Genomic DNA, 11,636 nt, shown 5'->3' with positions numbered 1-11,636 from the left:
CTCTCTCTCTCTCTCTCTCTCTCTCTCTCTCTCTCTCTCTCTCTCTGTTTCTTTCCCTCCCTTCCTCTCTCCCTCTCCTCCTCTCTCCCTACTTCCCACTCTCTCTCCTCTTTCCTACTCTTCATGTTCCTTTCCTTTCTCCATCTTTCTCTTTCCTCTCTCTCTGTTTCTCCCTCTCCCTCTCCCCTTCCCACACCTCTCTCTCACTTACACACACAGAGTTTCTCAAATTCTGATTGAAGAATTAGGCTATATCAAATGTGAGGAGGGGAAAGAGAATTAATTTAGCTCACCAGAACAAACTAGAAATTGATTCTTTGACAGTATATGTGCTCTCATGATATAAAGAAAGATGACTTAGTACTCATATTTAGAGATCATACTGCAAATTGAACTTATCCTGAAAAGTCTTGACAGGGTTCTTCCAACTCAGACCAGTCTTCCTAACTTCTCTCCCAATATGTTATTCTGGGATAGAGTCAAGGTGGTGGCTTAGTAGCAGCAAAAGTTGAAACCACTCTGACTATCCTTCCACACCAATCTTTAAAAAGTGCCTCAAAATGACAGGAGTCAAAAACTAATAGCAAGATGGAGTGAGGAGGCTTTCCTGCTGAATACAACTTGAAAGGTAGGCAGAGAGAGTTGATTTTCTTGGGATAAGTGGGAACTGGAAGTAAAACTACACATGGAGGAGTGCTGGATGACCACCCCCACCTACTGCACCAAGGTTCATGACTGTATAAGGTATCTTTGGGATGCTGGGATTCAGGCTACTCCAACAAAAGAGAATAGCAGACCTACCTCCTTGAAGTCCCAGGCCACAGTGAGGCCCAGAAATCCATAGCACTGGGCCCTTTCAAGCCTTCGTTGCTACTGGTGAAGACCTAGCCCCAGGGCAAAAGATCTAACAGTGCTAAGCCTGGCAAGCCAGTAACAAAAGAGACAGAATTAGCAAACAATCCAGAATTCTCAGTCCACAGGCAAAAAAAAAGACAGGGAAAATGAGCAAATAGCAAAAGAAACACTTATCCCTCAAAAATTTCTGTGGGCACAAAGAGCAAAGAACAGAAGCAAGAGGGGATAGTGAGATCCAAGCAGCCACATGCAAAACTTTAAAAAAAGGAAGGGGGAGACTTGGTCTCAGTCCCTGGAAGAATTAAAAAAGGAATTCAAAAATCAAATAAAACAGGTTGATAAAAATGGAAAGAAAATGGGCAAAAGAAATGAAGATAATGCAAAATAATAACAGCTTAAAAAAACAAAATTGGTCAACTGAAAAAAAGACACAAAAATCCAATCAAGAAACGAGTGCCATGAAAACTAGAATAAACCAAATGGGAAAGGAGTATCAATAGGTCATAGAAGAAATTCAGTCTTTAAAAATTAGAATTGGACTAAAAGCTAACAACTTCACAACATATTAATATAGAAGAAAGCAAAATCAAGAGAATGAAAAAATAGAAGAAAATATGAAATATCTCACTGAAAAAATCTGACCTGGAAAAGAGATCCAGGAGAGACGACTTAAGAATTATTGAATTACCTGTAAGTCATGAACAAAGAAAAAATCCTAGACATCATATTATAAGAAATTGTCCAAGAAATCTGCCCTGATATTCTTGAACAAGAGGGTAAAACAGAAATTGAAAGAATCCACAAATCCACAGATCACCTCTTGCAATAAATCCTTAAATGGCAACTCCCAGGAATGTTATAGCCAAATCCAAGTGCGCCCAGGCCAAGTAGAAAATACTTCAAGTGTCCAGAAAGAAGGAATTCAAATATCATGGAATCCCTAGCAGATTTATACAGGATCTGGCAGCTTCCACCTTGAAGAATTAGAAGGCTTGAAATATGATATTCTGTAAGAAAAGGGAACTGGATTTAAAACCAGGAATCATCTACCCATCGAAACTTATTATATTCTTTCAGGGGAAAGTATGGTCATTTAATAAATAAAATTTTCTAAGAATTCCAGAAGAAAAGAACAAATTTAAACAGAAAATCTGGTGTCCAAATACAAAATTCAAGAGAAGCACAAAAAAAAGTAAACAAGAGAAAAAAATTAAGGCTTTCACCATAGTCAAATTGTGTATATTCCCATAAGGAAATATAATATCTATAACTCTTTTTTTTAAACCCTTATCTTCCACCTTGGAATCAATACTGTGTATTGGTTCCAAGGCAAAAGTGCAGTAAGGACTAGGCAATGGGAGGTTACGTGACTTACCCAGGGTCACACAGTTAGGAAGTGTCTGAGGCCAGATTTTAACCTAGGACCTCCCATCTCTAAGCCTGGCTCTCAATTCACTGAGCTACCCAGCTGACCCCAATATCTATAACTCTTTAAATTTGTATTGCCCATTAATACTTAAACCTTACTCTCATTGGAATTGGCTCAGAGAAGAAAGAATAACCAGATTCCCTGGGGCTATAGAATCCTATCTTACCCTATAAAGAAGTATAAGGGAAATAAGAAAGGGAGTAGGGGGGGTAAGGAGAGAGAAAGGGGATAGTGATTAAAAATAAAACACTGCTGTGGAGGGAAAGAGTGAAAGGGCAGGATTACAAGAGGAAATCAAGATAGAAGGGAATACACAGATAGTAATCATAACTGTGAATGTTAATGGGATAAACTTATCTATAAAAAGGAAGCAGAGAACAGAGTGGATTAAACCCCAGAATCCTACCATATATTGTTTACAAGAAACACATTTGGGACAGGTAGACGCATAATGAGTAAAGGTAAGAGACTGGAGCAGAATTTGTTTTCAATTGAGACCAAAAAAGCAGGAGTAGCAATCATGATATCAGACAAAGCTAAAGCAAAAATAGATCTCATTAAAAGAGATAAAGAAGGTAATTACATTTGAAAAAAGGCAGAATAGATAATGAAGAAATATCAGTACTTAATATATATGCACTAAGTAGTATACCATCCCAGATGTTTTAAAAGAGAAACTAAAGGAGTTTAAGGAGGAAATAGCAAGTAAAACTATACTAATAGGGGATCTCAACCTTTCCTATAAGAAATAGATAAATCTAACCAAAAAATAAATAAGAAAGTAGTAAGGGAAGTGAATGAAACTTTTAAAAAGTTAGATTTAATAGTTATCTGGAGAAAATTGAATAGGGATAAAGAGGAATATGCATTCTTTTCAGCTGTAGCTGGCACATATACAAAGATTGACCATGTACTAGGGCATAAAAACTTCATAACCAAATGCAGAAAAACAGAAATAATAAGTGAAACCTTTTAATATCTTAATGCAATAAAAATTATAATCAATAAGGATTTGTGAAGACACAAATTAAAAATTAATTGGAAACTAATTCTTCAAAACTGGTGGGTCAAAGAAGAAATTGTAGAAACAATCATTGATTTCATTGACGAGAACAACAATGAGGAGACACCACATCAAAATTTGGGAATTTATTTATGGGATTTATGGGATATAGCCAAAACAGTACATGGGGGAAAATTTATGTCCCTGAGTGCTTAGTATCAATAAAATAGAGAAAAAGCAGATCAATGAATTGGGCATGCAACTAAAAAAATTAGAAAAGAAATAAATTAAAAATTCCCAGTTAAAGACTAAATTGGAGATCCTAAAAACCAATGTTATTCTGTACAAAATGTCTTTCTGCCCATGAATGAAATATATGAAAACTTCACTAACAAGGTTCCACTAAATTCTCTGTACAATGTATAGTTCAGCAGTCAATTAAGCTTAGAGCTACCCCTTCAGGAGTGGCTGGGCAAATTTTGTATAACAACAGCTGTTATTTGTATATTTAAATACTTTACATTTTGCAGAACACTTTACAACTATTATCTTTTTTTGATCTTCATGGCCACTCCATGGTTTAGGTAAATTTAGTTATTGTGATACTCATTTTATAGATGAGGGAGCTGAGATTTAATGAAGTTCAATGACTTCTCCATGGTCACCCAGGTAGGAAATATTAGGAATGACATTCAAATCTGGATCTGTCTCCATGGAGAAAGTCTGATTAGAGGGAGCTGTCTGAAAAGAAGAGACTGGCTTAACTTTCCAGCCTGTATACTCTTGAATTCTAATGACATTCAAGAAACTGGCATAACATCTTCCAAAGTCATCATTCCACTGAAACTACTCTCTTTAAAGTTACCAGTGATCTCCTATTTGCCATATCCTATGGCCTTTACTCAGTCTTCAATATTCTTGGTCTCTCTGTTGCCTTTGACTCTACTGGTCATCCTCTCCTCCTTGACACTTCATAAGGTTTTTAGGACACTATTCTTTCCTGGTTCTCTCCTACCTACTCACATTGCCTTCTCTGACTTATTTGCTGTATCCTCAACTATATGATGTCTGTTAACTGTAGGTTTCCCATAGAGTTCTGTCCTTGGCCTTTATCTCTTATCTACTTTTTACCTCTTCTCTTCTTTTTCTCTTCTCTTCTGCCACGTGGTTAGCTCATCAGCTCCAGTGGACTTAATTACTATCTCTATGCAAATAATTTTCAAAACTATGCAAACCTATCTGCTGATCTTTAATCTTACAACCCTAACATCCTTTCACACATCTCAAACTCTATGTTCAGTAGACTTCTTAAAATCAGCATGTCCAGAATTGAACTCATTACTTTTCCTCTAAACCTTTCCCAACTCCCACCTTCTCTGTTACTGAAAAATACAACTCCATCTTCCCAGTTCCTCAGGCTTACAGGTATCCTCCTCAACTCCTCATAGACAATCTGTTGCCAAGGCTTGTCAATTTTATCTTTTTAGCATTCTCAGGTATTCTCCTTTCTCTCCTCTGACACTGCTGCCACCGTGGTACAGGTCCTTATTACTTATTACTTAGACTATTCCAACAGCCTGCTAGTGGGTCTGCCTAGCTCAAGTCTTCTGCTTATGCTATGTCTTATAATTTCAAAATGATTTTTTCTTGCCTGTGCTTCCAGTGCATATTGCAAAATATGAATTGGTTTGCAACCTGTTTCTCAGTATATTGGCTTTTTTTATAAAGACTTTATTTGGTTTTTTTTAATTACCACACATTTATGTTCCCTCCTTCCCAACTCCAACTATACTGAAAAAAATTAAGAAAAACAAAACCATTGTAAAATATTTGTGTGTGTGTACGTGTGTATAAAATCAAGCAAAATAAATTTTTACATTGACCATGTCCAGAAATGCATGTCTCATGCTGCTTTTTCAGTCTATCTCCTCTCTATCAAGAGGTGAGCAGCATGCTTTATAATCTATCCTCTGAAATTATTGGTCATTGCATTGATCAGAGATCTTTCCAAATTGTTTGCTTTTATAATGCTGTTATTTTATAAATTGTTCTTCTGGCTTTGCTCATTTCATTCTGTAAAAGCTGAATAAATCTTCCAAGTTTTCTCTAAAACTAGCCCTTTCGTTATTTTCCATGATGTAATAGTATTTCATTACATTCATATACTATGATTTGTTCAGTCAATTCCCAATTCATGGCACCCCTGTTAGCTTTCAGTTCTTCACTCCCCCTCCAAAAAATAAACCCTGCTTGTGTTATGTAAAAGATGAAATGACTGACTAAACAAAGGCCTAAGCTTGCAAGCATGCCAATTTATTAGAAATCATGCATGCCAATCGCATAACAAACTGGGACCAGGGCTTTGTCAGCCTTGGCACTGGACCCTGATTTTTATGCATTAAAAACATTTAAAAGATCAACTAATTAAAAGGAAACAATTATCATGGATATAAAATTAGGTAATATGATTTCCAACTAGAGGAAAAATTAGGGACTTTTCCAGTTGAGAGAGGGATAACAAACAGCTGCAATTCACTGAAATCAGAAAAAGAGGTATCCTATCCACCTCCCGATATCTATATTCAATCAAAGAAACATAGAAATAATAATTGATTCACTAGTGTGGGGCCAGTTTTCAGATAAGACACATGGGTTGCTTAAGATGTATAATTATGAGAAAACTTCTTGCATTAATCTTGAGATCTGTCTGAGTTTTTGGTGAGCATGACCTAGGTCCTTAGTTAAGGATCTCTAAGCAGGAGGTAGGGGTGGTTCAGTTTTCCAGCCATTTAGGTCTAGGTTTATACAATATAGTAAAGTTTCTGACAATTCCCACAATTGAATAAAATTTTCTCACAGGATAGAAATTGGACTAAACCCATGATTGAATAGAAAGGAAACTGAGGTAGTTCCAGAATTGAGTCAAAAGATAGTTTGTGTGGAGTCAATTACCCACTACCACTCGCTGTTCTAATTCCCTCATGCTATAAATATCTCTGTATGTGAATCCTTTTTTTCTTTCTTTGATCTCTGATTCTATCTATCAACACGTATATTAAGTATGTACCTTCCCATATATATAGATACATGTACACATATAAATATATCTTTATCTATCTATCTATTGACTGGGGTGGGGGACACGGGCTCATTATGCCATCACTCAAAGTATATCACAGTTTAGTGTCTTTGGGGGCATAGTTCCAATCTGCTTTACAGAATGGTTATACCATTTCACAATCCACCAACAAGGCATTAATGTATTTGTTTCCCCCAAAGATGTGATGTAGTTGTTTATTCTGAGATTTGCCATTTCTTTTTTAGTCTTTGCAAATACCATGGGTGTGAAGTGAAACCTTTTTCTTTTGATTATCAGTGATTTGGAGAATTTTTTCAGATGCCTATCCCTATATTCTTAGCCCATTTTCACCCAACCTTCCCCCTCATCCCATCTACCATTCACATAGAAATAGCAGTGATGTAATTCAGGCAAGGAAACATGAGGACAACAAAAGAAATTTCAAATTCCACTTAGTACAATAGAGAAGTTTGAGTGACATGGCAGTCACAAAAACATGCACATTTTCTCAAAGTCAAATTAAACATGAAAAATGCTCTTTGGAAAAGTTTCCTCATAAGAATCTTGGTGGGGAGTAAAGAAATTATGTCCTTCTAACAATCTTGGAGACCACATAATGTCTTTTTTTGCTTCTGTGGAGGAACGCAGAATCCACTTAAATTGAGAAGGAAATCCTCCTTTTAGACCCTCCCAGATGTGCCCATCCATCAGGCAATCTTGGGAATATGAGTTAGAGATGACTTAAATCTTCCACAGCCCTGCCAAGTCCTTAATGATTATATAAATTCATCTGTATGCTGTTAACTTGTAAAGAAGGGAAAAATATGTCTTATTCATCTATTAATTTCAAAGAAATATGGTGACTTTTCTTTTCTTCTTGACAGCACGGCATGGGCATCCCTTCCATTTCAATTATGCTGCATGAGCTCATCAAACTTCTTTACCATGCAAAGTGTTGTGATGTGACAATCATCCGCATTGGCACATCAGGAGGAATAGGTGAGGTATTCAGTTGGCTGTAATAAAAACAAGATGAATTATAAGTTGCTTTAAAAATATAGTACATTTACCTAGAAGCCAAAAGAAAGTAGGAGAGCCCAATAATACAACAAGCTGGATAAGAATCTTTGATGACATCTAACAGAGTTTGTCTCTTCCTACTAGTCAGCCAGTCAGTTAGTCAATAAGCAATTATTAAGCACCTATTATATGTCAGGCACTATGCAAAGCACTGACCATACAAAGTTACAAAGAAAGGCAAAAGACAGTCCCTGACTTCAAGGAACTCACGTTCTAGTGGAGAAGAGAACTTGTAAACAACTAGCATTAAGGGGAAACAGGAAACGGGAAAAACTTCATCTAGGTGAAATTTTAGCTGAGCTAGGGAATTCAGGAGTCAGAGAAAAAGTGAGAGAACATTCCAGTCATGAGGAACAACCAGTAAAAAGGCACTGATCCAGGTGATAGTGTCTTGTGCAAAGAGCATCAAAGAAGCCAGTATTACTGGGTCAAAAAGAAGATGAAGGGGGTAAAATATAAGAAAACTGGAAAGATAGGAGAGTTCAGGCTATAAGTTTTTTAAAACAAGCAAAACATTTTCTTTTTGCTCCTGGAAATTTAAAAAAAAATTGGAGTTTATTGAAAAGTGGAGTGGACATGGTCAGATCTGCATATTAAGAAAATCACTCTGGCTGGGACAGCTAGGTGGTACAGTAGATAGAGCTCCAGACCTGAAGTCAGGAGGATCTGGGTTCAAATCTGGTCTTAGACATTTCTTATCTATGGGTCCCTCGGCAAGTGTCTTAACCCTGTTTGTCTAGCCCTTGCTCTTCTGTCTTAGAATACTTGCTAGCAGTGATTCCCAAAGTGGGTGCCACCGCCCCCTGGTGGGTGGTGCAGCAATGGGGAGGGCGATGATGGCCACAGGTGCATTTGGGGGTGGTAAATAACTGTAAGGGGGCGGTGATAGTATGTGACAGGGGGCACTAAGTAATATTTTTTTTGAAAGGGAGCAGTAGGCCAAAAAGTTTGGGAACCACTGCCAGGTAGAGCATAAGATAAGGTTTTAAAAAAAAAAAGATCTCTCTGGTAGCTGAGTGGAAGATAAATTAAAGATGGAGAGAGATTTCAGGCAGAGACCAATGACTAGGCTTTCTTTGGTTTGCATGGGAAGTTATATATTTATTGGGGCACTCAGCAAATGTGCTGCCATAGTTATTTGGTCTCTTAGTTCCATATCACAACATGGGAAGAGTTAGATGAACAATAACTCTTTTTTTTGTTTGTTTGTCTGTGTTGTGATCTACGCAAGTCATATAGTTAGCACAATCCAGAGGCAGGGGGTGGTACATTGGAATCATAGACCATCAGGACTAGAAAGAGGACCTCAGAGACATCTAGCCCAACCCAAACTTGAACAGTCACAATAGACAGAGCGCTTAACTTGAAGCTAGGAAGAACTGAATATGAATTCCACCTCTGATACTTCATGGGAATGTGGCCATGACCAATTTATTTGCTAGGGTTGGAGAAGAACTCTGATTTTATTAGTGTAGGGATCTCCACCAACACAGATTGGAAACTCATCTGCAACTTATAGTCTGGTTTTTCTTGGGGCTTTGAGAGCTTGTGATCTATCCACAGTCATGTACTTAACATATATCAGAAACAGGACTAGATTTTGGGTTTTTCAGCCCTCATATAGCCTCTCACCTTGTATTTATACACCAATTTCCAATAATAAATGGATTTGCATATATTGCTTTTTCATTCCTTTCAATAAACATATGTGGTAGATCAGAGGAGTAAGAGTAGAAGATGCTATTGGACCCATATGTGTTTTGTGCACTGGAGAAAACTTTAAAGATCTCACAAAGTGGAATGGTGAGTGGTAGCTCAGTAGATAGAGTTCTGGGCCTGGAGCTGAGAGAACCTGAGCTCAAATCTGGTCTCAGACACTTCCTAGCTGTGTGATCCGGAGCAAGTCACTTAACCCCAATTGCCTAGCCCTTGCTGCTCTTATGCCTTAGAATTGATAATAAGACAGAAGGTAAGGACTTAAAAAAAAAAGATCTCACAGAGCCAAGAGTGGAGGTAGGAAAGCCAGCTAACAGCAAAAAACACAATCTAGAGGCAGGGAGTGGTATAGAAGAATCATAGAAAATCAGCATTGGAAAGTCACTGTAGAAAGAATGCTTATCTTGGAGCTGGGAAGACTTGAATTTGAATCCCACTTCTGATATTTCATACTACCATGAGGTTTCTTTATATGTCAAATAGGGGTGTTGTCCAGTCATTGTTCACTTGTGTCTGACTTCATAACCTTATTTGGGGTGCTTTGGGCAGAGATACTGGAGCAGTTTGCTATTTCAGTCTTCAGCTCATTTTACATATGAGGAAACTGAGGCAAAAGAGGTTAAGTGACTTGCTCAGCATCACATAGCTAGTGTCTGAGGACAGATTTTGAACTCATGAAGATGAGTCTTCCTAATTTCAAACTCAGTACTCTATCTACTGCACCATCTAGCTGCCCTCAAATAGAGATAACAATAATCATAATAGGGAGCAATTGGGTGGCTCAGTGGATTAAGAACTAGGCCTAGAGATGGGAGGTCCTGGGTTCAAATGTTCAGATGCTTTCTAGTTGTGTGATCCTGGACAAGTCACTTAGCCCCAACTGCCTAGCCCTTGCAACTCTTCTGTCTTGGAAGCAATACCCAGTATTAATTCTAAGATGGTAGGTAAGGGATGGGTTTTTTGCCTTTTTTTTTTTTTGCCTTTTTTTTTAAACCTAAGACTTTGCATAGTGCTTAGCCCACATTGGACACTTTCAACTGCTTGAATGATTCACTGACCCTGAGCTTGGAAAGCTTTTTCTTCAGCTTAATACTCTCAGGCTGCATCAAGGCAGAGTCATCAGTTAATAAAAATTGCTCCACTCACATCTGGTGTACCCAGTATAGATCTAGACATTTTATTTTAGGAAGGACACAAGACAAATCAAGACACAGCCAGAAATGGAGAAAGGATCAGTGAAAGGAGCTTGTTTGGCCTGAAGAAGAAAAGATCTAGCAAGGATATGTTAGCAGTCTTCAAGTACCAAAAGGGCTCTCACGTGAGAAAGGTATTAGATTAGATGTGAAAAGTGGGCTCTCAGGATCATTTTGTGGCAATCGCTTCTTTTGCATTCTTTTTTCCCCCCCATTACAGGGATTGAACCTGGGTCTGTTGTTATAACAGACACAGCTGTAGATTCCTTCTTTAAGCCCCAGTTTGAGCAGATAATCCTGGACACTGTGGTTACTCGAAGTACAGAGCTCGACAAGGAACTGGCCCAGGAGTTATTCAATTGCAGCAAAGAAATTCCAGGCTTTCCTACACTCATTGGCCATACAATGTGTACCTATGATTTCTATGAAGGTAAGGACTATTTACAAACTGTTGAGTCTATGCCGAAAACTACTGGCAGCTCTTTGTTTCTTAAGCCCACAAATTCTATGAAAACGCCCACTTCAGGGAATTAATACCAGAGGATTAAAGGGAAATTGAAACAGCCTTTTCTAGTTACTAAAGCAGAGGACTACAAGGATAGAAAAACCAGCAGAGAAACCCCCATAATGAATTTATATTCAGGGTTGGGTTTAATCCTCCAAGAACAAATTGAATACTAAAATGCAATTAGGAAAGTTAACAAAATTGTGTCTCTTTTGATGTCATTCATCTAAATCTGTGATTCAGGGAGGGGAAACATAATCATTCATTGCTTTTGCTGCTCACCTGAACTTAAAAGGGTAAGCAGACGACAGAAGGAACCAGTGGGTATTGGAAAACATAAAGAAAGACACATGGGAGCCCCAAAGGGATGGAACTGCTTCAAAATGTTTCCACCTTGATATGGCACAGATGGCTAGGGTGGGGGTGGGGAACCCTAGCAAAGACTCAGGGGGCTCATGAGGGTATACAGGCTAGCTTAGTAATAATTTGCTTCTTTAGTTGTATGCAAATGTAAGGATGTAAGCAAAAACGATGAGTAATGGCCCACTCAAGGCAAAAAAGGAAAACAAGAGAGAGAAGAGGAAAATGAGAATGAGAAAAAAGAAGCAAAGAAGGAAATAGAAATGAGAGAGGAAAAGATTTAAAGAGAGAAAAAAGCTTGAAATTTAATTATATCTCTCCCTCTTTCTCCCTCCCTTCTCCTCTCTCTCTCCCTCTTTCCCTTCTCTCTCTCTCTCTCTCTCTCTCTCTCTCTCTCTCTCTCTCTCTCTCTCTCT

General features: G+C 38.0%; 1 protein-coding gene across 1 annotated transcript in view; it reads left to right on the top strand.

Annotated features, from left to right (window-relative positions):
* UPP2 (uridine phosphorylase 2) overlaps window positions 1-11,636 on the top strand; it is a 50,973-nt gene that overhangs the window by 24,179 nt on the left and 15,158 nt on the right. The window contains exons 4-5 of the mRNA XM_044669114.1: window positions 7,251-7,365; window positions 10,576-10,785. Of these exons, the coding sequence (XP_044525049.1) occupies window positions 7,251-7,365; window positions 10,576-10,785 (325 nt within the window). The remainder of the gene's footprint in view (window positions 1-7,250; window positions 7,366-10,575; window positions 10,786-11,636) is intronic.

The sequence above is a fragment of the Gracilinanus agilis genome, chromosome 3 (genome assembly GCF_016433145.1).
Source record: "Gracilinanus agilis isolate LMUSP501 chromosome 3, AgileGrace, whole genome shotgun sequence".
Classification (NCBI taxonomy): domain Eukaryota; kingdom Metazoa; phylum Chordata; class Mammalia; order Didelphimorphia; family Didelphidae; genus Gracilinanus; species Gracilinanus agilis.
This window is presented reverse-complemented; position numbering and strand designations above follow the sequence as displayed.